Source organism: Chlorocebus sabaeus, chromosome 11 (assembly GCF_047675955.1).
Source record: "Chlorocebus sabaeus isolate Y175 chromosome 11, mChlSab1.0.hap1, whole genome shotgun sequence".
NCBI classification, from domain to species: Eukaryota; Metazoa; Chordata; class Mammalia; order Primates; family Cercopithecidae; genus Chlorocebus; species Chlorocebus sabaeus.
This window is the reverse complement of record NC_132914.1, coordinates 108,042,793-108,069,883: the sequence shown is the minus strand read 5'-3', so window position 1 is coordinate 108,069,883 and position 27,091 is coordinate 108,042,793. Positions and strand designations below refer to the sequence as shown.

Below are 27,091 nucleotides of genomic sequence, written 5' to 3'. Positions count from 1 at the left end.
AACCTTGGCTAGTCCGATTACAAAGCCCTGAGCTACCACGTCAGGCCAATCAAAACTAAATATTTCCCCAGTCCTCAATCTGGCAGATGATCAATATCTTGTCAGGCTTAGGGTCTGTGTGTCGGAGCCCTCTGTGCTCTGTTTCCTTTTTGGCAGTGTTACCAAGAAGTACGACACCAGCCGGACTTTTCCACTAGAGTTATGTTCTTTCTGCTCAGAAGTAGGCCAGGTATTCTCTTAATCCTTGGAGTTTGTGAATCTTGCCGGGATGCACCTTCGTGTGTGTTTTTCCTTATCCTTCCAGCTTGGGGTTTGGGAGTTCTTTCATCCCGCAGATTTTGTTCTCTTTTGTGCTGAAGAACATTTTCTTGTATTACTTGCTCACTTTTGGCTTCTGTTTCTGGAATGTTTTTTATTTGCATTTCTTTGTTATTTTGCTTCATGATATTCCCAAGATATCATCTTCTAGGCCAGTATTTAAATTGCAACAAAACTAACCTTTCCTGCAATTCATTCACTTCATTTTTAGTTTGAAAATCAGGTCTTAAAGCTCTAGGAAGTCATTCTGGGTTTCACTTGAATTAAGGTTTTTTTGTTGGTTTGTTTTTATTTTTATTTTTTGGAGCAAAACAGTACTTGGGCTTTAAAAAATAATGAAATTAATACACTCCTCTATTTTCGAAAATGAAGACTGTCGTACCATAATACAGTTGAACATAAATTTCCACTTTTCTTGAATTTAAGCTTAATATGTATATATCTCCCCTTACTTTGCATGAAGCTTTACTGGTGTACATCATGCCCGGCACATAGTGGGGCTCGAATAAATATCTATATGTAAATTCATGTTCTTTGATTTGGGGTTAAAATCATTCTTACTTAAAAGCAGTGTGTGCCTATGAAGAATACTCACCTATTTTCCCTCTCTTCATCTCTTCTTTTAAAATTGTCAATGGGGCCAGGCACGGTGGCTCCCGCCTATAATCCCAGCACTTTGGGAGGCTGAGGCAGACAGATCACTTGAGCTCAGGAGCTCAAGACCAGCCTGGCCAACATGGTGAAACCCCATTTCTACCAAAAAAATACAAAAATTAGCCGGGCATAGTGGCGGGTGCCCATAATCCCCACTACTTGGGAGGCTGAGGCAGGAGAATCACTTGAACCCAGAAGGCAGAGGTTGCAGTGAGCCGAGATCGTGCCACTGAACTCTAGTCCAGGTGACAGAGTGAGACCCTGTCCACACCCCCCGACCAAAAATAAAAAGATGAAAGCGGAGGAGTCAGAGAGATTGGATTCAGAGGTTGGAGTGATGTGGACCATGAACCAAGGAATATGGGGACCTCGTGGTCCACAAGGAATGTCGGCGCCTCATTCCCTACTTCGTGGTCCACATCGCTCCAACCTCTGAATCCTCCGAGGTGGAAAAGGCAAAAATTGGGTTCTCCCCAGGAGGCTTCAGAAGGAACACAGTCCTATTTGTGACTGCAAGATATTAAATATGTTGCCAGGTGTGGTGGCTTGAGCCTGTAATCCCAGCACCTTGGCAGGCCAAGGCAGGAGGATGGCTTGAGCTCAGGAGTTCAAGACCAGCCTGGGCAACATAATGTGACCCCGTTTCTACCAAAAAAAAAACCCTTTTTAATTAGCCGAGCATGGCGGTGCATGACTATAATCCCAGCTACTCGGGAGGACAAGTGAGGAGGATCACTTGAGCCTAGGAGTTTGAGGCTGCAGTGAGCTATGATCGTGTCATTGCACTCCAGCCTGGGCAACAGGGTGAGACCCTGTCTGTTTTAAGTCACCAAATCGGTAATATTTTTATAGCAGCAATAAGAAACAAATACACTTGGGTTTCTGATTCTTCTAGAAGTTGCTATTCTAATGGATCGGCCCACTGTGTTTCTCTCTGGCTTCTGACACCTCAAGTGAGCAGTTATTTTTCTATTCGGTGGGACTTAGGTCTAGTTGCTGGAAACTTAGCTGTAGGAATCCCACAGATAGCAAAAAGGCAGGGGTCTCAGGTCCTGTGGGCCTGTGCTTCACAGCAAGAGGCCTCCACCACCCAGCCTCGAGGGCACAGCAGCCCCAGCCGCCCACTCGCTCCCTCCCCAGCCCCTGCGGTCTTGAGACTGATGCTGAAAGGAACCCCTGAAGTTTACGCAGAACCAACACCCAAGTCCTCCCTGGATTCTCCAATCCCAGGGCCTTGTCCCTGGTCTTGTGGGCTCCCCGGGGCAACACAAGCCACTGGTGAGAGAGATTTTGGATCTCTGGCTCTCTCAACAGACCCCAAGGCCTAACCCACAGCCCATGGGTTCCATGTCCCAGCAGCCACGTGGTTCCATGTCCCATTCAGGCTGCCATGTTCCCAGAATCCCTAGACACAATCTCACTTAATCCTCCCAGCAGCCTTATGGGAGTGTGTGATCTCCATTTTCCAGGTGAGGAAACTGAGGCCCGAGAGGGTGAGTGCCTTGTTTGACAACTCCTCTTGCTATCCAGCCAGAATTGTTCCCCTAGTACCCCTTTTGGAGGCCTGGCTGTACAGGCGTCCCTCAGGAACACACACCCCCACTCGCCTCTGGGGGCCCAGCCCATCCTAATCCCCACCCCGGGACTTCCCACCCCCATCATACACTCTCCACATCTTCTGTGGCTGCAACAACCTTTTCACGTGGCCAGTTAGAGCTACTGACTGCTCGCACAGGGTTTTAATGAAAATCCATGGTGTGCTATTAGCTAGGGAAACATTTATTCCGGTGTTGTCAAGAGAACCTCGGACAGAAAAGCTCCTCTTGATGTGTGCGCTGTACGTATGTGGATGCGTGTGCGTGCACGTGTCTGTGTGTCTCTACGCATGTGCAGACGTGTTTTTGTCTGTGCACACATGTGCCTACACACGCACACGAACACATCTTTTGTTATTAAAGACTGTTAGAAGAGTCTCCTGGGTAATTCTAACCCATGTATGACTGCAGAGAAGAAAAAAAACCCACACCTTTTTTTTTTATCACAGCCGTAAATGGTCCTTGGGTTTGTGTGCCCCAAAATTGAGATTTTTTTTCCACCTGAGAAGGGGAGTGAGTGATAGCTACCATTTACCAGGTCTCACCTCCTTTTACCCTGCGGAAAACCTAATAAGAAAACTGATCTTTTTTTTTTTATGTTCTGGAAAACTCCAGCCCCAAGGGGACTTCTGTTCCTCAAAGCCTCCAAATTCTCCCTGCCTTGAGGCATGTGCTGTCCCTGCTGCCTGGAGCCCCCTTTGCAGACTCTGCTTGGAGGAGCCCACCTGCGTCCCCGTCTGAGGCTCTCACCTGGCCACTGCCATGCCTCTGTCTCATCCCTGCATGAGACCCGTCACTGCCTGGAACTGTCTGGGTTGTGCATTTGTTTACTTTCACTTTGTCCATCTTCCCCTCACACTTATGCTCCTCAAGGGCGGGAAATTTGCTGCTTTGCGCTGGGCTCCATTAAGGGGAAAGAATGCTGGTTCAACCATCAGCCCTGTGCCCACACCACTGGGAGGGCAGAGGGACATTCTCCTTCTTAGAGGTGTGACCTCTGCCACCCATGGCCACTAAATAACCACAATGATTCCAAGCCCCGAGTTCTTGCTCCCTGAATCCCAAGGCTGTCTTTAAGGGCATAGGAGGATGGCCGTCTTTTGTTGTTTTGGTTTGGTTTGGGGTTTTTTTTGTTCTTATATTTGAGATGGAGTCTCGCTCTGTCACCCAGGCTGGAGTGCAATGGTGCGATCTTGGCTCACTGCAACCTCCACCTCCTGGGTTCAAGCAATCCTCCTGCCTTAGCCTCCCAAGTAGCTGGAATTACAGGCAAGTGCCACCACACCCAACTAATTTTTGTATTTTTAGTAGAGACGGGGTTTTGTCATGTTGGCCAGACTGGTCTTGAACTCCTGACCTCAGGTGATCCACCCGCCTTGGCCTCCCAAACTGCTAGGATTACAGGTGTGAGCCACCATGCCCGGCCTTTTTTTTTTTTTTTTTTTTTTTTTTTCTGAGACAGGCTAGAGGGCTGGAGTGCAATGGTGCGATCTTGGCTCACTGCAACCTCTGCCTCTCAGCTTCAAGAGATTCTCCTGCCTCAGTCTCCTGAGTAGCTGGGACTACAGGCCCACGCCACCACAGCTGGCTAATTTTTGTATTTTTAGTAGAGACAGGTTTCATCATGTTGGCCAGGGTGGTCTTGAACTCCTGACTCAAGTGATTCACCCGCCTCAGCCTCTCAAAGTGCTAGCATTTCAGGTATAAGCCACTGCACTCAGCAGGAAAGCTGTCTTGAGTAAAAATATTATATAACAACACCTTGCATTCTGAGAGCAGCTGCTGTTTTCAAGGCCCTCAAAGAGCCTGGACTCTGGAGACAAAGGGGCCTCCAAAGGGGTCCATGCCCAGCTCCATCACTGTGTGACCCTGAGCAGCTCACTTTGCTTCTCTGAGCTTTTGTTTCCTCATTAGTAAAATCGGGGCACGGATGATGAGGTGGTCCCCACCCTTGAGGGTGGTTGGAAAATTGTGTGTGGGAGCCATGAGCACATGGTGCCCGGCACGTGCCAGCGCTCAGTCAATGAGATTTGTCATTTCTTCAGTCAACAAATACTCATTTTTGAGCTGCTGCTGTGCGCGTCACAAGCTGGGAGCTGGGGAGACGGTCAGTGGTGAGGGAAACTAAAGTGATCCCTGCCCCCTGAGCTGACACTCCACTGGCACCTAACAGAATGAGTCAGTGCACTGCAGGCAGTGTTCAGGACCGCCTCACGCTGTGCAGAGAAACAAAGCCGAGAAGTGAGATCTGAGGGCAGCGGGTGCGTGGCTGTGTTATTTGTCTGTTTTGAGACAGGGTCTTGCTCTGTCACCCACACTGGAGCGCAGTGGTGTGATCGTGGCTCACCACAGCCTCAACCTCCCGGACCCAAGTGATCCTCCTGTCCCAGCCTCCTGAATAGCTGAGACTATAGGCATGCACCACATGCGCAGCTAATTGTTTTTTGTTTTGTTTTGTTTTTGTGGGGTTTTTTTGGGGGGGTTTGTTTGTTTGTTTGTTTTTGTAGAGACAGGCATCTCCCTATGTTACCCAGGCTGCTCTCAAACTCCTGGGCTCAAGCAATCCTCCCGCCTCAGCTTCCCACAGTGCTGGGATTTCAGGCATGAGCCACAGTGCCAGCCTTCATGGTTATTTTAAATAGGGTGGATGGGGAGGCTTTACTCAGGAGATGACATCTGAGCAAAGATGCAATGAAGGAGGTGAAGGAAGGAGCCGTGCAATGACTGACGGAAAGGCATTCCAGGTAGAAGGCACACAGGTGCAAAGGCCCTGAGGCCAGATCCAGGCTGATAAAACAGAGCATTTTAGCAGTCTCCTCTCCCTGCCATTTTCTTTCTCAAAATTGACAAGCACAAGTGTCCCCGGCCCAAGCACTGCAGAGAGCACAGCATCTCTCCCCGTGACCATGACCCAGCTACTGCTTCTTTAACCTTGAATGCCTTTTTGGGGGCTCACGTGTCACCCAGTGGCGAGTGAGCCACCCTTACTTCAGAAGAACGGCATGGGGTGGGGGGGCCTTAGGTGGTGCCCGCCTCACCTATGACTGCCAAAAGCGGTCATGGGGTTATTTTTAAACATGGGGAGGAAGTATTTATTGTTCCCGGGCTGCGGAGAGCTGGGCGGAGTGTGGAATTCTTCTCGGGAGGCAGTGCTGGGTCCCTTCCACCATGGTGAGTACAAGGGCTCCAGGAGGTGATGATGCCGGGTGGGCGAGGAGGGGAAGCCACTACAAGCAGGGGACCACGGCGGAGGCGGAGGAAGGAGGCTCTCAAAGCCTCCAGCCCCTTGTGGAAAAAGCCCCGCTGACTGCGCGCGCACAGAGGAACCCCAATCAATGCCCCAATAGGCCACAAATAACAGCAGCTCCCGGGGACTCACAAACACAAAATAAGAGAGTTGGCTTTTTTATGGCTTGTCTACTGACCTCTCAAGAAATCAATAACTCCCAGGGCTTGCAAAATGGGATTGAACGCTTTTAAGGATCAAATTGTAATTCTTTTCTCTTGTTCAGGCAGCTGGGAAAAAGAATGTTTTTGTTTTCACCTTTTGAACTTGCAAATTTAAAACCTTTCTTCCTGTGCTGTTGGGTTGCGTGTCCCCCTCCTGAAGTGGGCAGCTCCCAAATCAGGGTCAGCGCAGGACGGAGAGTGGTTAGGGGCAGGAACTCTGGAGTCAGAATGCCCAAGTTCAACTCTCCAAGTTCAATACCCAAGTTCAACTCCAGCTCTGCCTTTTGTGTGTGTGTGGCTGTGTGATCTTGGGCAAGTGACCCAACCTCTCTGAGCCTCAGTTGCCTCCCCTGTAAAATGGGGATGATAATAATAGTATCCCCTTGACAGAGCGGTTATGAGAATTAAATAATAATACATATGTAGAGTATTGAAGCATTTGCTGTTATTGAAAGAGAGAAGTGGGGTGGGGAGGAAAGGTCAACTCGCTCTTCTCTGCCCTGTTGACGTGGTGCAAGGACAGGGCATTCAGAGAGGAGGTTTTGCTGCCGTTTGGATCAAGGGAAAATTGTGGGCTGTGGGGCGCAGTTGGGTTTTAACACCTTGAAGAACTGTCATTTCATCTTGGCATTCATCATGGCTTAGTGAGCCTGACTTTTTCTTTCCCTCCAATCAATTCTCCTTCTGTGCATTACTGAGCTTTTTGTGAAATGCATCGGAACAAAAGCGGCTGGATCCTGCAGGGACTATCTGTAGGTGTGGCCTCCATCCTCAGGGACACACCTGTGGCTTCTCCTAGTTAATGAAGGAGCCACTACAAGATGCACAAACGCTTATGATCCCCTGCGACCAGGGGACTCTGGAGAAACTTTATGTCGTGTCCTTTGCTCCCTCCAGCGTCACTGTTTTGAGACCTGAGTGTGGACGCTGTACCCGCATTTCACAGATGAGCAGCTGAGCCCTGCAACAGAGATGAACTCACCCAGAGAAGGGGCCTGACCTAGTTTTTTGACTCCCAGCCTCTCACTCTTTTAATCGATGCTTTTTTTCCCCCAGGCACCTAAGAAAGCAAAGAAGAGAGCCGAGGGCGCCAACTCCAACGTGTTCTCCATGTTCGAACAGACCCAAATCCAGGAATTTAAGGAGGTGGGTGCAGCTGTTGAATCATCCACGTGGAAGGAAATCCCACTCGTGAGGGAGAACTTTCCTTTTGTTCCATATTCCCAGCAGGGACTTTTCATTAGACGCCTCTGTCCTCCAAACAATCCCAAATTCAGCCTGAATGGATATGTAAATTTTTAAAAGAAACTTTTTAATAGCTTCACTGATTATCAAAGTAAAATATATTCCTTGCTGAAAAATGTCGGAAAATTTTTCAGAAAAGCACAAAAAAGGAAATAAAAACTACCTACAATTCTATTACCTAGAGATAATCAGTTCGCATTTTGGTATATACCCTTCAAGCCATTTTTGTTATCTATGTATATGTGTATTAAACAAAATTATAATCTTCTGTGCCCACTGATTACTACCTGCATTTTTTTCTTTGAGAAATTCACCATTAACATTTCCTATCATATATTTAAACCATTTTCCTATGGTTAAATATGACATTTGTTTATAATGTTTTACTATTATAAATAACACCTCTTTGCTTGTATCTCTGGTTACTTCTTGGGAGTAAAGTCCTAAAAGCAGAACTGCTGGGTCAAAGGAACTTAAAACGACAACAACAAAAGAACTAAAAACAGGCAGAACTGCTGGTCCGAATTGCCCCCCAAAATCACCGCACTAATTCCTATGCCCAGCAGCCTCAAGAAGAGAGTGCCTTTCCCCACATTTCCATCAACGCTGGGTATTAATAGTCACAATTTTTTTTTGCCATCTGAGAGGTAAAAAGCAGTATCTTCTGGGTTTTAAATGTTACAGTCTTTGATTATTAACCACTAGCCCCGTTTGAAACCCCATTGCATTCAATGGCAATGGACCTTATGAAGAGAACCCAAGTACTAATTAGACCAAACTGCACACAGGCTTGGAGGGACAGGCTCGGAATACATTTTCCAGCAGTCGTGAGGGCTCACACTGACTCATCCACATTACTACCTGGCTGTCCAGAGGGAACGATGCTAAAATGATGCTAAAGAGACCAGTCTGCTTTTGTGTGTGTGTGTGACAGAGTCTGGCTCTATCACCCAGCCTGGAGTGCAGTGGCACAACCATGGCTCCCTGCAGCTTCAACCTCCCAGTTTAATCAATCCTCCCACCTCAGCCTCCTGAGTAGCTGGGGCCACAGGTGTACACCACTGTGCCCAGTTAATTTTTGTGATTTTTGTAAAGATTGAGTCCCCCTGTGTTGCCCAGGCTGGTCTCAAACACCTGGGCTCAAGCAATTCTCCTGCCTTGACCTCCCAAAGTGCTGGGATTACAGGCGTGAGCCACTACACCCTGCCCTAACATGCTTTATATCAAAGGGGAAACCATTTGGGGCTTCGAAACAGGAAATGAACAGTCGTACCTTTTGTCCTCACTAACATTCAGATTGCAGGAATGCTGTGTCCCATAGGGAAAGAGAAATTCCTGAGACAAGTGTCGTATCTGAACTTGAGATAGTCACCTTCCAGGGAGAAAGCTACACCCGCCTCTTTTCCCAACCTCCGGAATCAGCTACGGGGGAGGGGTGTGGGCAGGGGATGCAGAGAGCTCAAAACACGTAGCCAGGATTCCCCATTTGGTTTTGTTTGTTTGTTTTGTTTGTCTGAGTAAATGGGATTACAGGTACTCACCACCATGCCTGGCTAATTTTTTTGTATTTTTACTAGAGACAGGGTTTCACTGTGTTAGCCAGGCTGGTCTCAAACTCCTAGCCTCAAGTGATCCTTCTGCCTTGGCCTCCAAAGTGCTGGGATTACAGGCGTGAGCCACTGCACCTGGCCTAAAGCTATTATTTTTTTAAAAAGCTAAAAACTGGTGTCTCATCTGACCTCCCCACTCCCTAGCCTGCCCTGTCTGTAAAATGGGACCAGTAATCTGTCTCAGCTGGCGGCCAGGGAGGTTCTCAGAACTTTATAAATGCCCAAGTATTTCACAAATGAGGAATCATAGGTCAGGCACAGTGGCTCACACCTGTAATCCCAGCACTTTGGGAGGCCGAGGTGGGCAGATCACTTGAGGTCAGGAGTTTGAGACCAGCCTGGCTAACATGGTGAAACCCTGACTCTACTAAACAAAAATAAGCTGGGCATTGGTGGTGCGTGTCTACAGTCCCAGCTACTTGGGAGGTTGAGGCAGGAGAATCGCTTGAACCCGGGAGGTGGAGGTTGCAGTGAGTCGAGATCGCACCAGATTGCACTGCAGCCTGGGCGACATAGCAAGACTCTTTCTCATAAATAAATAGCTTTATAGAGGTATAATTTGCATACCATAAAATTCATCTTTTAAGTGTGCTGTTTTGTGGTTTGTAGTATACTCACAAAGTTGTGCAACCATCACCACTATCTACTTTCAGAATATTTCCATCACCCCAGAAAGAAACCCCATACCCATTAGCAGTCACTTCCTGCTCCTCCCTCTCCCACCAGCCCCTGGCAACCGCTAATCCATTTTCTGTCTCCATGAATTTCTTGTTCTGGACATTTCATAGAAATTGAATCATACAATATGTGGTATTTGTGTCAGACTTCTTTCACATATGTTTTAAGGCTCATCCATGTTGTAATCTTTGTAGGAATTTCCTTCCTTTTTATGGCTGAATAATATTCCATTGTATGGACAGACCACATTTGGTTTATCCATTCATCAGCTGATAGATATGTAGGTTGTTTTCAGTCTTGGGCTACTGTGAACAATGCTGTTACACACATTTGTGTTCACGTTGTTTTTGTTTTTGTTTTTGTTTTCCAAGATGGAGTCTTGCTCTGTCATCCAGGTTGGAGTTCAGTGGCATGTTCTCAGCTCACTGCAAGCTCCGCCTCCCAGGTTCAAGCAGTTTTCCTGCCTCAGCCTCCCGAGTAGCTAGGATTACAGGCATGCGCCACCACGCCTGGCTAATTTTTCTATTTTTCATAGAGACGGGGTTTCACCATGTTGGCCAGGCTGGTCTTGAACTCCCGACCTCAAGTGACCCACCAGCCTAGGCCTCCCAAAGTGCTGGGATTACAGGCATGAGCCACCATGCCCAGCCTTGTGTACAGGCTTTTATGTGGACATGTTTTCAATTCTCTTGGGTATATATCTAGCAGTGGAATGTCTGGGTCATATGATAACACGAGGCCTAACATTTTGAAGAAATTGTTGGATTATCTTCAATTGTTGACTTTTGATCTGAGGTCCTGCAATGATCTTTGAAGATCCCAGAATCCACTCCTGCCAAGTCCTTGGCCCAACTTCTTGGGCAACTCTGTCAGTTTCTCCCAGGCTGAGCTGCCAATCACTTCCCTTCCACAGGCCTTCACTATCATGGACCAGAACAGGGATGGCTTCATCGACAAGAACGATCTGAGAGACACCTTTGCTGCCCTTGGTATGTCGCCCCCTCTAGCCCTGCAGGAGGGTCTCTTTATCTCACATCCATGAGGAGCACCAGGTGGGACCATCAGAAAAGCCCAAGATGGGTGTCATTTCCCAAAGAAACAACTCCACCACAAATGCTCTTTAAGACAAATTTCAGGGGATGGGAAAGAAGTGTTTAGTCTTTGAGTGTCTTCAGATATCTTTTTTCTCCTGAAATAACTTTTTTGTGTGATTTTGAATGCAATGTCAGCTCACAACAGAAAATAGGGAAAAATGCAGAAAAGTATAAAGGAGAAAATGACATCACCCAGAAGGTCATATTCCACTGTGAACATTCCAGTCTCTTTCCTCTAAGTCTTTCTAGACATGTCTGTTAGGTTTAGGTTTTAGTTTTTTAAATTATTGGAATCATTCTCTTTTGAATTCATCTTCTAAAATGTATCATCTCAACAGTATGAGCACGAGTACATGGAGTTTCTTCAAAATATACATGTCTAATCTGCTACCCACCACCACCTCTTACTCCTAACCTTAGAACTCAGGGCAACCATACACAGCTGTGCAGACGGTGCACTGCACAATTCTACAGGGAACTATTCACATTTGTAGTGAGTGTAGCTTTTTATACTTAAAACATACATTGGCTTAAAAAGTGACAGATTTTTCTTATTTGCACAAAGATAGGCTTGTGGCAGGACTAGAGCAGGTAAATCAGAACCTCCAAGGCCATGGGTTACAGCAGGTTTAACTTGAAAAAATTCCCTCAGGTGATCCTGATCTGTCTCTCCTGCCTCCAACTGTGAAGGGCTAATTTACAATACGAGCCTTTCCCATTTGAGTGAAAAATGAAAATATCTGCATTAAATGTTCCAGGTTCTGAAGACACTATTTTAAATATAACAAACTGGCCGGCATGGTGGCTCACACCTGTAATCCCAGCACTTTGGGAGGCGGAGGCTGGAAGATCGCTTGAACCTAGCACTTCGAAACCTGTCTGGGCAACATGACAAAACCCTATCTCTCCAAAAAACTACAAAAATTAGCCAGGCACGGTGGCGTGCACCTGCAATCCCAGCTACTTAGGAGGCTGAGGCACGAAAATCGCTTGAACCTGGGAGACGGAGGTTACAGTGAGTCGAGATTGTACCACTGCACTCCAACCTGGATGACAGAGCCAGACCCTGTCTCAAAGAAAAATAAGTAAATAATGAACCCCTTCCCACATCAGATGTTAGGGTTGCTTCCAGTCATTTGGTTATTATAAATAACACTGTCAAGAACATCTTCTCACATAAGATCTTTGCCCCCATCCACCCCATCTCCGATTATTTCTAGACTAGATTTCTTGAAGTGGAATCCCAGGAGCCAATGGCAGTGTCATAATGGCTCTTTCTCCTCCAGCTCCGAGTCCCTGAGTGTGTGTTTTCTACCCTAGGGCGTGTGAACGTGAAAAATGAAGAAATTGATGAAATGATCAAGGAGGCTCCGGGTCCAATTAACTTTACTGTGTTCCTCACGATGTTTGGGGAGAAACTTAAGGGTAAGGTCGTGTGTGTGTGTGTCTATGTTTCTTTGGGGGGCTGGCAGAAGATGGTTAACTTTAAAAGAGATAAAGCACCATTGGAAAAAATAATGAAAACAGCAACTTGGCTGGGCGCAGTGGCTGATGCCTGTAATCCCAGCACTTTCAGAGGCCGAAGTGGGTGGATCACTTGAGGTCAGGAGTTCAAGACCAGCCTGGCCAACATGGTGAAACCCCACCTCTACTAAAAACACAAAAAAAATTAGCAGGCACGGTGGTGTACACCTGTAGTCCCAGGTACTCAGGAGGCTGAGGCAGGAGAATCCCTTGAACCGGGATGGCGGAGGTTGCAGTGGGCCGAGATTGTACCACTGCACTCCAACCTGGGTAACAAAGTGAAACTCTGTCTCAAAACAAAACAAAACAAAAACACAGCAACTAACATTGCTCCAGGACTTAACCTAAGTCAGACCTCATGCTAACTACTTTATACGCATTACCCCACTTAATAGCAACTGGGAGGTACACTCTATTCTTATCCTCAGTTTACAGATGGGGAACTGAGACTGAGAGACAGAAAGTCACTTGTCTGAGGCCACACGGCTAGCAAGTGCCAGAGTTAAGATTCGAATCCCAGGCCTTCGAATCCAGATGATGTTTGACCTTGGGTTCTCAGCCCTCTCTTTCAAAATAGAGGCTCAGTGATCAGATGAAAGCAGGGTATTTTTCCTCCATGCAAAGCAGCCTTGCTCTGGCCCCTTCATCTCAGCCCTCTCTTTCAAAATAGAGGCTCAGTGATCAGATGAAAGCAGGGTATTTTTCCTCCATGCAAAGCAGCCTTGCTCTGGCCCCTTCATCTCTGGGGGAACATGGGCCCACCTGCCTGGGGTGCCAGTGGTTCCCAGCCACCCCCAGTACATGTAACCCCTGTGTTCCGTTTCAGGAGCAGACCCTGAGGAAACCATACTCAATGCATTCAAAGTGTTTGACCCTGAAGGCAAAGGGGTGCTGAAGGCTGATTAGTGAGTGGGGTCTGTGGGGAGGAGGGGGGTTCCCTGCTTGCCCCCCTGCCCCCCTACACATGCACAACTGACACCAACATCTGCTTTCCTCTCTCTGCAGTGTTCGAGACATGCTGACCACGCAGGCGGAGAGGTTTTCCAAGGAGGAGGTAATGGGGTCCTTCAAGCACTCCCTGTACCCCAGCTCCCGGGTTCTCCCTCTGGGGGGGTCCATCTCCCCTTCTTGTCTAAAGCACCCCTGACCCCACACTGACAGGGAACCAGCTATCGTCTTCCGAGCCCTCGCCTCATTTCATTCTCTGCCGCCCTATGAGGTAGGGACTAGCATAACTCCCATTTTACAGATGGGCAAACTGAGACCCAGGGAAGTAAAGTCACTTGTCTAAAATAACAACAATCACACCTGTAATCCCAGCACTTTGGGAGGCCGAGGCAGGAGGATCACTTGAGGCCAGGAGTTTGAGACCAGCCTGGCCAACATGATGAAACCCTGCCTCTACTAAAAATACAAAAATTAGCTGGGCGTGGTGGTGGACGCCTGTATTCCCAGTCACTCAGGAGGCTGAGGCACAGCATGAGAATCTCTTGAACCCGGGAGGCAGAGGTTGCAGTGAACCGAGATCATGCCACTGCACTCCAGTCTGGGCAACAGAGCAAGACTCCGTCTCAAAAATAAAATAAAATAAGATAACAAAACTAATAGTAAATGCCAGGACCTGGATTCAAACCTAGGTCTATGTGACTGCAGGTTCTGCCTTCCTCACGATGCATAGAGACCTGCTTAGAGCATGAAATTATTGTGGTGTGAAGGGCTGCCACATACTGTCATGTAAGTTGTGCACTGAACAACTCTTCTAGATGTCAGTTTCATAAAACTGACATGTAGAAAATACACAGTCATTAGACTGTGTATTTGTTGCAACAGCTTTCCAGAACTGGCAGTAAACTGTCTGGTAATAATTTTTTTTAACTCAGTGACCTTTTTCTGGGAGATGCGGTAGTGAGTTTGGTAGAAGGGGCATTTTTGCTAATTTACCAAAGCTTCTGTATGAGCAAGCAACGGTGCCATCAATCTTATTAGTGAACCTTAATGAGTTGATTTTAAATGCCCCCTCATAGCCTCACAGGCCTCTCTCCATCAAGTTCCATATTTTACTAAAAATTGTATATAGATTTCCCCTCCCCAAAAATTCAAGCAGCTAAAAGGGCTGCCTTCACCTTCCACCTGCTGTGGGCTTTGAACAAGCTCCTTAACCTCACTGCACCTCAATTTCCTCATCTGTAAAGTGGGAATGATAATAGAAGCTACCTCATAGGAGATTGCAAGGATTTGACATGTTAATGTGGGGAAAGTGTGAACTTGTGGCAAGGGCAATACAAGTGCTGGCTATGAATAGCCAGTATTTTTTTTAAAAAAAAAAAACTAGCCAATGCTTTTTAAATGGGGAAAGTTTGTGTAAAAACAAAACTCTAGATTTCTGATGCCCTGGTCCCTGTGGCCACCTTTATGTCACCTTTTTAGATTGCCATGTGTCTCCATTTAGCCACAGGACCTATCCTACTCCCTTACATAACCTGCCTGGCCCCTTGGAACTCTTGAGTTTGTGATGCTGGTGGAAGGCTGGGTTTCCGGGGACATCTCTGCATGATGTTTACTTGGGAGGGCCCTTGAGGTCAGGGAAGAACAGGGAAGGGCAAGGAAGGAAAAGTGCATGAAGGAAGAAGTTGAGCCAAGATTCAGGCCCAAAGACCAGCACCGCTGACTCCCCAGGGAGGGAGCTCATTCGATAGCTCTCCTGGGAGGCACCAAGTTGGGCGAGATGGTCGCGCCTTTATACCCCCACACCAATCCCATCCGCTGGCTGTGGGCTGCCCCAGAAAGAGCATGACCTTGGGCGAGGGGGCCCTGCAGCAGCTGGGGAAGTCCTTCTCTGGAGGACCCTCTGAGTGGCCCATGTTCCCATCCCCCACCCCAGCTACCCATCCACTCAGGCCCCGCCCACAACCCCCCACCGTCTGTCTCAGTTCCCCTCCCCTCATCCTTAGCATGTCTTGCTGGCTCATTGCAGATTGACCAGATGTTCGCCGCCTTCCCCCCTGACGTGACTGGTAACTTGAACTACAAGAACCTGGTGCACATCATCACCCACGGAGAAGAGAAGGACTAGGAGGGGGCTGGCTGCTGCACCCTGGGCTCGTCTTTGCAGAGTGGTCCGTGCCCTCATCTCTCTCCCCCAAGTACTGCCTCTGTCCCCACCTTGTCTGTTAGCTGTGTGGCTGCCCCATTTATCCACCTCCATCTTCTTTGCAGCCTGGGTGGCTACAGATAACCTCATGGCCGCACATCCTACAGATGGAAATCCATCCAGAGGCCGTGTTCCAATAAACAGGAGGTTGTGTATTTGGTCACGACATTTCTCTGACAGATAGTGCCTTGAGTAAGGAAAGCAAAAGCAGATGAGCTAGTGACAGCCTTGCAGTCATTATTGAATCTTGGTGACTCTTTATTTAAGGTAGACCTTTGCAGCCACTCAAAACTGTTTCTATTAAGGACCATGTTTTACTGGAATGTTACCTGGATGACCACAGCCTTCTCTTCCAAAGAGCTCAAGCATTTAGAGGACCTTGCTTCCATGACATCCTTCCCTTAGGATGCCATCGGAATGCCTCTCCTGCCAGTGACAGTGACAAGAAGGAAGTGGCCTGACACATGGTAGGAACATAGTTCCTTCAACAGTAATCACACCTGCCAATTCTAAGAGAGTGATTTCTAGTTTCAGATAAAGTAGAAGTTGTCTGTACTTCTTCCCAGCAAAGTCGGGGAGTGATACCGACTTCTGACCCTGTCTGGGGCCCAGGCCTGGATGTGAGTTGACCCTTGATTTTGAGTGACCACAGTCATGGTTGAAGCATTCAGGTCTATTATGGCTGCAAGATCCCCAATGTAAGAAACAAATAGGGCCAGGTGTGGTGGCTCATCCCTGTGATGCTCACACTTTGAGAGGCTGAGGCAGAAGGATCACTTGAGCCCAAAAGTTTGAGACCAGCCTAGGCAACATAGTGAGATCCAATCTCTACAAAAAATAAATAGCCAGGCATAGAGGTGTGCACCTGTGGTCTCAGCTACCCAGGAGGCTGAGGTGGGAGGCTCGCTTGAGCCCAGGAGGTTGAGGCTGCAGTGAACTGCACTCCAGCCTGGGTTGCAGAATGAGACTCTGTCTCTTAGAAAAGGAAAAAAAAAAAAAGAAAAAAGAAAAAGAAATAGGTTCAAATAACTAAGAAGTCCAAGGACTTCAGGCACAGTTGCATCCAGGAGCCCAGGCAGTGCCCTCAGAGGCTGGGGAGGCCTCTCTTTCCTGTCATGTTGCTCTGCTCTCGGCAGTGGCAAAATAATTAAGAGCAGTTCCTGCCCCCTTTCCAGCCCCTTAGCAATCCTCGAAGAGCATATTTCTCTCTCTCCCAACTCCACACAAACCTCAGAACAGGGCTTCATGGGATCCCTCTGGGGCACCTGACCCCTGAACCAATCACCATGGACTGGCAAAGGCAGTACTCTGATGGATGGACAGGCCTGGCTCAACTGATCAGCCTTGTGCTGGGGTTGAAATCAAAACCCTCCTGAACCATATGGCCTGGAGATGGGAGGGAAGATTCCCCGGAGGAAAACCCGAGAAGCAGCAGGGAATGGACTTCAGGCACTTCAAGTTTTCAAGAGAATTCCAAGAACCCTCCCAGCACTTTGGGAGGTCGAGTCGGGCGGTTCGCTTGAGTTCAGGAGCTTGAGACCAGCTTGGCTAAAATGGCAAAACCCCGTCTCTACCAAGAATGCAAAAATTAACTGGGCATGGTGGCACATGCCTGTAATCCCAGCTACTCAATAGGCTGAGGCAAGAGAATCACTTGAACCCGGAAGGAGGAGGTTGCAGTGAGCTGAGATCACTCCAGCCTGGGCGACAGAGCCAAACTCCGTCTCAAAAGAAAAGAGAGAATCCCAAGAACCTAAGAACACAGCCCAAGTCAATGACGTGATGGGAACAAGCTGAAATTTGGTGACAGAGTGGAGCTGGGGTCACAGTGAAGGCAGGAGGGCCCAGGAGGCCAGAGGAGCCACAGTTAGGGCCAGTCCTCAAGGCTTGACAATGGCAACAGTGCCATCCTCAAGGCTTGACAATGGCAACAGTGCCATCCGTGGCAGGAGCTCAGGGCCGAGCCAGCGACAGAATGTACGAAACTGTCTTCTGGCTGCAGAGATCTGGGGCCCCTTTCAAAGCAGGCTGCATGGGCAGGGACCCAGGGGAGTCACGGCCCCACCCCATGACCCAGGACGCCCCACACCCTGTGGTGACCCTTGCCCCTCACAGCCTCCCTGCACTCCAGAGTCAGTCCAGGCTGAGAGCCTCATACCCCGGGCTCCTGTGGTCAGAGATGCAGTCCGGCACCAAGAAGGCGGGACTCAGGACACTCCAGGGCAGTGCGTGGTTCTGGGCAGGACACTGTGCACTCAGCTCTGCAGTGACATGCTCACCCACGACAGACACACGCAGAGATGGAGACATGCAGAGACACACAGAGAGACAGAGATGCACACAGATACACAGTGAGCTGAGATCACACCACTCACTGAGCTGAGAGCACTCCAGCCTGGGTGACAGAGCCAAACTCTGTCTCAAAAAAAAACAAGAAGAAGAAGAAAGAGAATCCCAAGAATGGGTACAGACATGCAGAGACACACAGAACACACAGAGACAGAGACGCAGGGACATACAGAGATGAACACAGAGATACAGAGACACATACAAATACAGACATGCAGAGACACACAGACAGGGACACACAGAGACATACAGAGACACACACAGATACAGACATGCAGAGACACACAGACAGAAACAGACATACAGAGACATACAAAGAGATACAGAGACACATAAATACACACAGAGACACACAGAGACACACACAGGTGCAGACATGCAGAGACACACAGAGACACACAGATACACACAGATACAGACACACAGAGACATACAGAGACACACAGAGACACACAGAGACACACACAGGTGCAGACATGCAGAGACACACAGAGACACACAGATACAGACACACAGAGACACACAGAGACACACAGATACAGACACACAGAGACACACAGAGACACAGAGACACACAGATACAGACACACAGAGACACACAGAGACACACACAGGTGCAGACATGCAGAGACACACAGAGAAACACAGATACAGACACACAGAGACACACAGATACAGACACACAGAGACACACAGAGACACACAGATACAGACACACAGAGACACACAGAGACACACACAGGTGCAGACATGCAGAGACACACAGAGACACACAGATACAGACACACAGAGACACACAGATACAGACACACAGAGACACACAGAGACACAGAGACACACAGATACAGACACACAGAGACACACAGAGACACACACAGGTGCAGACATGCAGAGACACACAGAGACACACAGATACAGACACACAGAGACACACAGAGACACACAGATACAGACACACAGAGACACACAGAGACACACAGAGACAGAGACACAGAGACACACAGAGACACACACAGATACAGACACACAGAGACATACAGAGACACACACAGGTGCAGACATGCAGAGACACACAGAGACACACAGAGACACACAGAGACAGAGACACAGAGACACACAGAGATGCACACAGATACAGACACGCAGAAACACACAGAAACATACAGAGACACACACAGGTGCAGACATGCAGAGACACACAGAGACAGAGACATACAGAGACACACAGAGATGCACACAGATACAGACACGCAGAGACACAGAGACACACAGAGACACATACAGGTGCAGACACACAGAGACACACACAGGTGCAGACACACAGAGACACAGAGACACACACAGGTGCAGACACACAGACACACACAGGTGCAGACACACAGAGACACAGAGACACACACAGGTGCAGACACACAGAGACACACACAGATACGGACACACAGAGACAGAGACACACACAGATACGGACACACAGAGACACAGAGACACACACAGGTGCAGACACACAGAGACACATACAGGTGCAGACACACAGACACACACAGGTGCAGACACACAGAGACACAGAGACACACAGAGACACAGAGACACACACAGGTGCAGACACACAGAGACACAGAGACACACACAGGTGCAGACACACAGAGACACACACAGGTGCAGACACACAGAGACACAGAGACACACACAGGTGCAGACACACAGAGACACAGAGACACACACAGGTGCAGACACACACAGGTGCAGACACAGAGACACAGAGACACACACAGGTGCAGACACACAGAGACACACACAGGTGCAGACACACAGAGACACAGAGACACACACAGGTGCAGACACACAGACACACACAGGTGCAGACACAGAGACACAGAGACACACACAGGTGCAGACACACAAAGACACACACAGGTGTAGACACACAGAGACACAGAGACAGAGACAGAGGCATACAGAGATGCACACAGATTCTGAGACACACACAGGTACACACATATATGGACACACACAGAGACACTCAGATACACAGAGATACAGACACACAGACATATATACAGACACACAGATACAAACACCCAGAGACACAGACTCAGAAACACAGATATACACACATGTACACGGAGACACACCCACAGAAGCAGATCCAGCATGCCCCCAGTTCCCACTTCCCATCCGCAGGTGTTCGCCACACCTCTGGTAGCCAGCGGCGTCTCAGGATCCACACTTTGGCTCCAGCATGGCCCCTCCCCCGGGCTAGTCCATTACACCTGGTGGACCGCATCTGCATCTGTGTCTCTGCATGTCTGGGGGTGGCCTGTGTTGGTCTCCAGCTCAGAGGTGTCCAGGGGCCTTGATGGCCTCACACGGTTCCTGCCCCCTGTTCCCGCTTTTACTTCTCACTCCTTGGTCCCAGCCCAGAGGTGGCCTCAGCACCCAAAGCCCTTAGTAATGCGTGTGACAGGCACGAGGCTACAGAACAAAACATTTATTTTTTCAGTTATTGTGCAAAGGTGGCCCCATGCATGCACCTCACATGGTTACCCTCTTCCTGGACCTACTGTCATCCACTTTCTCAGGCAGGCTGTCTCCGCGCACTTCCTTACTCCGATTCTCCTTCAGGATATAATTGTCGAGAATCAGCTGCCGAAGGCTGCTGTGATCCAGGGGCTGTTCCACTGCACCAAGACCAGGTTTGTGTGAGATGCTGGGAAATCAAACCCAGGGCTGGGGCTTCCTTCCCAGTGACTCTGTCTCTCTGCCCAAGGCAGGGATGGCCAAGCCTGGTTTGGCATCCCTCCATAGCATTGGGGAGTGGAGCCTGGAAATTCTCAGGTTTCAAGGAGGGGAGAATGAACAGAAATATACTTCTCGGGGCTGCCCAGACAATGATTAGTTTTCCTCCTAGACAAGGATGTGACGAATATTTGGTTTAATGTTAAGGAGTTAGGGCCACCATGTGCAGTTGTTCAGGATATGCACTACACAAAGACACTTAGAGGAGAGGGGTAGACAGATGGGTTGAAATCCAGCCCCCACTTGATTGCTGAGCCATAGCTACCCAGAAGGGGCACCTTTTTCTAATTAATCTAACCAAAAGTGGCCCCTCTTCTAATTCACACCTGTAGGCCATAGAGGCCAGTGGGCTGGGAGAAACTAAAGTTCATCGACATTCCCGTGAACAGAGGTGAAGACAGTATCCGTACACTTCCGACCTTGTGAGGACAACCCACCAGCAGCTCTGCCCACCTCTCCCCCCAGCCTTTTAGGAACTGAAAGGGTGGTGGAAGTTGTGCTGAGATGGGTGTCATCTGGCCTAGCTTTCACTCCTGCCGCATTTCAATCTCTTCAGCTGAAACACGCAGGATCTCTATCTGTGCATGTGTGTACGCATGTGTTGTGTGCGTGTGTGTGCACGTGTGCTTATTGGGGGTCTATCCCTTCATCCTTGGCACACTTGAAATGCTGCTCAGAGAAATGGCGGCAGCTTTTTAAAAATTGATTTTTTTCTCTACTTACTAAAGTCATGCAAGGTCATTGTAAGAGAAAATTTCAAACAATACAGAATTGTTTAACGTATTGCATTCTGTATTGCATTTCTGCAATACAGAAATGCAACATTATCTGCAAACCACCATCCACAATCATCCACTGTAACAGGTGGCTTATACACCTCTGGTTTTCTATGCATAATCTAGAAACCTTCCTCCTTCCCTTTCTCTCATCGCCCCTCCCTCCCTTCCTCCTCCTCCTCCTCCTCTTCCTGCCTCTGAGCCTTCCTCTTTCTCTCCCTCTCCCTCCCCCTCTCTCGGATGTCTTATATCTCTTATTACGTATCAGGGTTGTGAAGTGCTATCCTGTGCATTGTGAGATTTTTAGCAGCATCCTTGGCCACTAGATGACAGCAACACCATCACTTTCAGTTGTGACAACCAAAAATACCTTCAGGTATTGCCAAATGTCCCATAAAGGGTAAATCACCCCTGACTGAGGACTACTGGCAAAGAAAAAATATATATATATATACACACACACACACACCCCCATATATACACTTATACACACACGCACATATATATACACACACACATCTATATATACACATATACACACGCACATATATATACACACATCTATATATACACATATACACACATGCACATATATATACACATCTGTATATACACATATACACACATGCACATATATACACACACATCTATATATACACATATACACACACGCATATATACACACACATACACACATCTATATATACACATATACACACATGCACATATATACACACACCTATATATACACATATACACACGCACATATATACACACACATCTATATATACACACGCACATATACACACACATACATCTATACACATATACACACACGCACATATATGTACACACACATCTATATATACACATATATACACACACATATACACACACATGTGTGCATGTACACACACATGTGTGTGCCTGTGTATTGCACGCATATGTAGAGAATGTTTTTCAAAAGATGGGATTATACAATACAGTACTTCTCAGGATGCCCAGACAATTGTCGTGCAACTGACTGTTTTCCCTTTTTGTCTTAATATCAAGGGCATCTTCCTAGTCTCTTCATATTGGCCCCATGCCTCATTTTTGGGGCTGCTTAGAATTCCACTGCATGGGTGGATGAGCTGGACCTTATTTAACCAATCTCTAAGGGGTGGGCATTACACTTGTTTCCAGTTTGGAGCTACAGTGAATAGCCTCCACTCCTCCACCTTTCACCTTCGACCCTTGAGTAAGTCCTTCTGGAAGGATCAGTTCCCATATATGTGGCCAAACTGCTCTCCAAAAAGCAGGTGAGGCCAATTTGATTCCCACCTTCAGAGTGAAGGCCTGGCTCCCTGCATGAGGGGGATGAGTGAGGTTCCACCTTGGAAAAGAAGAAGATCAATGGGCCAGTATTGGAAGAACCACGGTTGACCATTTCGCTTCTGGCATGGACCAGGTTGAAGCTGCTTCAACCGTGGGGTTAGGGAACAAAAATGAGGAGGGGCCAAGGATGGGTTCTAGAGGCACAATGGGTCAGGGAAAGGGAGGTTATAGGCGAGTGAGACTCAGGAGCATAGATAGGGTGAGCGTGAGACACAGAGTCTGGGAACTATGTCTACCCATAACTTGCCAATTTGTAAACTTTTGATATTTTAAGGTTCATTTTAAATGATCAAAAGGTAGTTTTGACTTTTAAAAATATCCAAAATAACTGAACTTCAGGATCTGTGTCACCCTAGCATCATAGAGAGAAAAGTCCCCAAGCAAATGATACCGTGACCACAGCCAAGAATGCACCCAAGGGAACTGGCAGGCCACAATGGTTCATAAAGAGGGGAAAATGAGGTTCAACACTGCAGACCCCCTCGGGCGCTTGGACAAGGCCTCCCCAGACCTGAAGGCACAGGTTTCCCAACAACCTGCACAGATTGAGAGAGAGAACTCACCATCATCCAACCTGTCACCGAAGGGGTCAGCCCCCAGCACTGGGGGGATGACTTTGATGGGTTCTGGGGGCTTGAGGAGGGCAGAGCCACCCCAGAAAGGGTTGAGGAAGAGTGGCGGGATCTCAGCCTCTGCCCCTTCCATGTCCAGGATGCGCCTATAGGTCTCCAACAGCAGCAGGTCATTGGTCTTCTTTTCAATGATGGCTGGAGAACAAAAAGTAGGACCAAGATGGCTGCTGAGAGACCTAGACCTGGGGGTGCTGGGGGTGGCGCCCCCACTGCAGAAGGTGGGGAGGAGCAGGAAGTACAGGAGGTGCAGGATCTGACCTCTGACAAGGACAAGGCTTTCTCCTGGGTGTCACCATGCATTCTCAACAGGACAACATCACTCCTCACCCTTAGAGGCTGAAATTTGGTTCTTGAGAGAAAAATAATTGACTTTTTTTTTGTTTTTGTTTTTGTTTTTGTAAACAAGGTCTGGCTCTGTTGCCCAGGCTGGAGTGCAGTGGCATGATCTTGGCTCACTGCAATCTCAAACTCCCAGGTTCAAGTGATTCTCCTGCTTCAGCCTCCCGAGTAGCTGCAACCAAAGACGCACGACACCATGCCCAGCTAATTTTTGTATTTTTTGTAGACACCGTGTCTGCCTGATCTTGAACTCCTAGTCTCAAGTGATCCTTCCATATCGGCCTCCCAAAGTGCTGGGATTACAGGCGTGAGCCATCGTGCCTGGCCTCTGACTTCTTTTTTTTTTTTTTTTTTTGAGACGGAATCTCGCTGTCTCCCAGGCTGGAGTGCAGTGGCCGGATCTCAGCTCACTGCAAGCTCCGCCTCCCGGGTTCCCGCCATTCTCCTGCCTCAGCCTCCCGAGTAGCTGGGACTACAGGCACCCGCCACCTCGCCCGGCTAATTTTTTTGTATTTTTAGTAGAGACGGGGTTTCACCGTGTTCGCCAGGATGGTCTCGAATGTATATAACACAGATACACACAGAACATAAGCAGACACACAGTATCTCAATGATATTAAAATATTACATTCACAAGGAGGGCAATTAGGAAAATATGTCTAGAGAGGCTCCTTAGCAGGATGATAACGAAAAGAAGGTTGAGAAACACCAGGTTACACTAAAAATTGGGAGCCCCACCTTAAACTCCTGACTTGCCCCAGTGCTCTCTGTTTCAAGTCTCCAGGCCTTTACTTATGCTGTTCCTTCTGCCAGAATGCCTTTCCCTACACACTTCCCTGAATAACCCCCTAGAGGTGTTTTAAAACGCAGGTCAGGCCTCGCCACCTGCAGGAATGCTTCCCCGACCTGCCTCATTCAGGAGACATCCGCTTGCACTGCAGCTCCATAGCCCCATGCAGTCACAAGACATTCATTCATTCATTCATTCGCAAATGATTACTCAATGCCTACCACACCATGCACCGTGCTAGACGCTAAGGATGTAATGGAGGAAAAACAAAACAATGACAACACTAACAACAAAAATACAGTCCTTGCCCTACCAGAGCTTCAGTGTGTATGGAGGCATAGAGAGAAAGCCAAGTTCAACAATTGAACAGGTCACTACAGGGAGCCCTCGCCCTCCAGAGGTTCATTATCTGATTCAATAACTACTGGATGTGGGTATGTTTTTTGAATAAACCTCACACTGTCCAGACTGCTGCTATTCTATCTGAAAATCAGGGATCGAAAATATTACCATCCAGGCCAGGCACAATGGCTTACGCCTGTAATCCCAGCACTCTGGGAAGCTGAGGCAGGTGGATCACTTGAGGTCAGGAGTTCAAGACCAGCCTGGCCAACATGGTGAAACCCTGTCTCTACTGAAAAACAAAAATTAGGCCAGGCACAGTGGCTCACACCTGTAATTCCAGCACTTTGGGAGGCCAAGGCATGTGGATCACTTGAGGTCAGGAGTTTGAGACCAGCATGGCCAACATGGTGAAACCTCATCTCTACTGAAAATACAAAAACTAGCTGGATGTGGTTGTGCAGGCCTGTAGTCCCAGCTACACGGGAGGCTGAGACAGGAGAATCACTTGAACCTGGGAGGCAGAGGTTGCAGTGAGCCGAGACGGTGACACTACACTCCAGCCTGGGTGACAGAGCGAGACTCTGTCTCAAAGAAAAAAAAAAAATTAGCCGGGTGTAGTGTCAGGCACCTGTAATCCCAGCTACTTGGGAGGCTGAGCCACAGGAATCACTTGAACCTGGGAGGAAGAGGTTGCAGTGAGCCAAGATTGTGCCACTGAACTTCCACCTGGGCAACAGAGTGACGCTCAAAAAATAATAAATAAATAAATAAATAAATAAATAATAAATAAATAAAAATCATTGGCATCCAAAATTTGCTATCATATCTCAGGAACCACATAGATCCAGACATTGAAAGCCACCTGTCCATAGAGACAAATTGGGTGAATGCTAAATACTAGGACTGCTATGGGAGGGAATAATAGTGGTGGCGGGAGGGGCACGGGCAGCTTCAGATGGGTGGGGACAGGGCAGCTTCAGTGCAGGGAGGACAATGAAACTGAGATCTGAGAATGTGAAGGAACTGGGCATGGGACAGGTCTTCCAGGAACAGCCTGTGCAAAGGCCCTGAGGTGGGAACAAGATGCAGGGGCAGCAGTGGGGGAGACTGGAAGGATCGAGAGGAGGATGGTGTGCCTGCAGGTGGTGAGCCAGGGACAGAGCAGGACAAGAGGAGATGAGAAATGTAAGCAAGGCCAGGCTAGGAAGAACCTGATAGGCTGTGTACAGAAAAAGGTCAACACAGCAGGGTGAGGCTTTCTCCTCTGAAAGCCTTGTTGACCAGGTCAGGCTTGGGCTGGCATCCAGGAACCTGGATTTCAGCAGGGTTCCCAACACCATTAACTGATAAGAGTGGCTCACCTGAATGGATAAAGAAAATGTGATGGCCGGGCATGGTGGCTCATGCCTGTAATCCCAGCACTTTGGGAAGCCAAGGCAGGTGGATCACCTGAGGTCAGGAGTTCGAGACCAGCCTGGCCAACGTGGTGAAACCCCATCTCTATTAAACATACAAAAATTAGCTGGGCGTGGTGGCAGGCACCTGTAATCCCAGCTACTAAGGAAGCTGAGACAGGAGAATAACTTGAACTCAGGAGGCAGAGGTTGCAGTGAGCAGGAATCACGCCATTGCACTCCAGCCTGGGTGACAAGAGCGAAATTCCGAAAAAAGAAAGAGAGAGAGAGAGAAAGAGAAGGAAGGAAGGAAGGGAGGGAGGGAGGGAGGGAGGGAGGGAGGAAGGAAGGAAGGAAGGAAGGAAGGAAGGAAGGAAGGGAAGGAAGGAAGGAAGGAAGGGAAGGAGAAAGAAAAAAAGGAAAAAAGAAAGAAAGAAAATGTGGTACATATCCACGATGGAGTACTATTCAGCCACCAAAAAAGAATGAGATTCTGTCATTTGCAACAACATGGATGGAACTGGAGGTCATTATGTTTAGTGAAATAAGCCAGGCACAGAAAGACAAACTTCGCATGCTGTCACTTATTTGCAAGATGAAAAACTCAAAACAACGAATACATGGAGATAGAGAGTGGAAGGATGGTTATCAGAGGCTGGGAAGGGCAGTGGCAGGTGGGAGGGAGGTGGGGATGGTTAATGAATACGAAAACCAGAAAGAATGAATAAGACTGGGCACAATGGCTCATGCCTGTAATCCCAGCACTTTGGGAGGCCCAGGCAGGGGGATGACTTGAGTACAGGGGTTCGAGTCCATCGTGGGCAACATGGCGAGACCCCATCTCTACAAAAAAAATAAAAATAAAAATAAATAGATAAAAGAATGAGTAACATCTAGTATTTGATAGCACGACAGGGTGACTATAGTCAAAATAATTTAACTGTACATTTTTAAATAACTAAAAGAGTATAATT

The 27,091-nt window shown here is 48.0% G+C and overlaps 2 protein-coding genes across 9 annotated transcripts in view; one reads left to right on the top strand and one right to left on the bottom strand.

Moving 5' to 3' along the window:
- The first annotated feature begins 4,516 nt into the window (after nt 1–4,516).
- Nucleotides 4,517–15,474, top strand: MYL2 (myosin light chain 2). Of its 6 annotated transcripts, XM_073021351.1 has the most exons (8): nt 7,113–7,163; nt 7,908–7,909; nt 9,928–10,027; nt 10,464–10,539; nt 11,965–12,069; nt 12,995–13,073; nt 13,174–13,222; nt 15,143–15,379. In XM_073021351.1, exons 1-8 carry the CDS (start codon nt 7,128–7,130, stop codon nt 15,239–15,241), a joined length of 546 nt encoding a protein of 181 aa, XP_072877452.1. In that variant the 5' UTR covers nt 7,113–7,127; the 3' UTR covers nt 15,242–15,379. The 6 variants fall into 6 exon arrangements, with proteins under 6 accessions (XP_072877455.1, XP_008002910.1, XP_072877454.1 ...); XM_073021354.1 differs by lacking the exons at nt 7,908–7,909; nt 9,928–10,027 and adding an exon at nt 4,517–4,828 and having other exon boundaries at nt 7,074–7,163; nt 15,143–15,474; XM_008004719.3 differs by lacking the exons at nt 7,908–7,909; nt 9,928–10,027 and adding an exon at nt 5,686–5,738 and having other exon boundaries at nt 7,074–7,163; nt 15,143–15,474.
- Nucleotides 15,475–20,117: 4,643 nt separating this feature from the next.
- Nucleotides 20,118–27,091, bottom strand: part of CCDC63 (coiled-coil domain containing 63) — a 59,697-nt gene continuing 52,723 nt past the window's right edge. For all 3 annotated transcript variants that reach the window (XM_008004717.3, XM_037996529.2, XM_037996530.2), the window contains 2 exons: nt 23,181–23,384; nt 20,118–20,346 (listed from right to left, as the gene is read on the bottom strand). In XM_008004717.3, the coding sequence (XP_008002908.2) occupies nt 20,201–20,346; nt 23,181–23,384 (350 nt within the window). In that variant the 3' untranslated portion in view covers nt 20,118–20,200. The remainder of the gene's footprint in view (nt 20,347–23,180; nt 23,385–27,091) is intronic.

Bases quoted from the DNA above. Each gene is read 5' to 3' on its own strand.
- MYL2 (XM_073021351.1), top strand. From the start codon at position 7,128: ATGTTCGAACAGACCCAAATCCAGGAATTTAAGGAG. The intron at 10,028-10,463 runs GTAGCTAGGATT...TCCCTTCCACAG, and splicing joins TTCCTGCCTCAGCCTCCCGA to GCCTTCACTATCATGGACCA. The intron at 10,540-11,964 runs GTATGTCGCCCC...TTTCTACCCTAG, and splicing joins AGACACCTTTGCTGCCCTTG to GGCGTGTGAACGTGAAAAAT.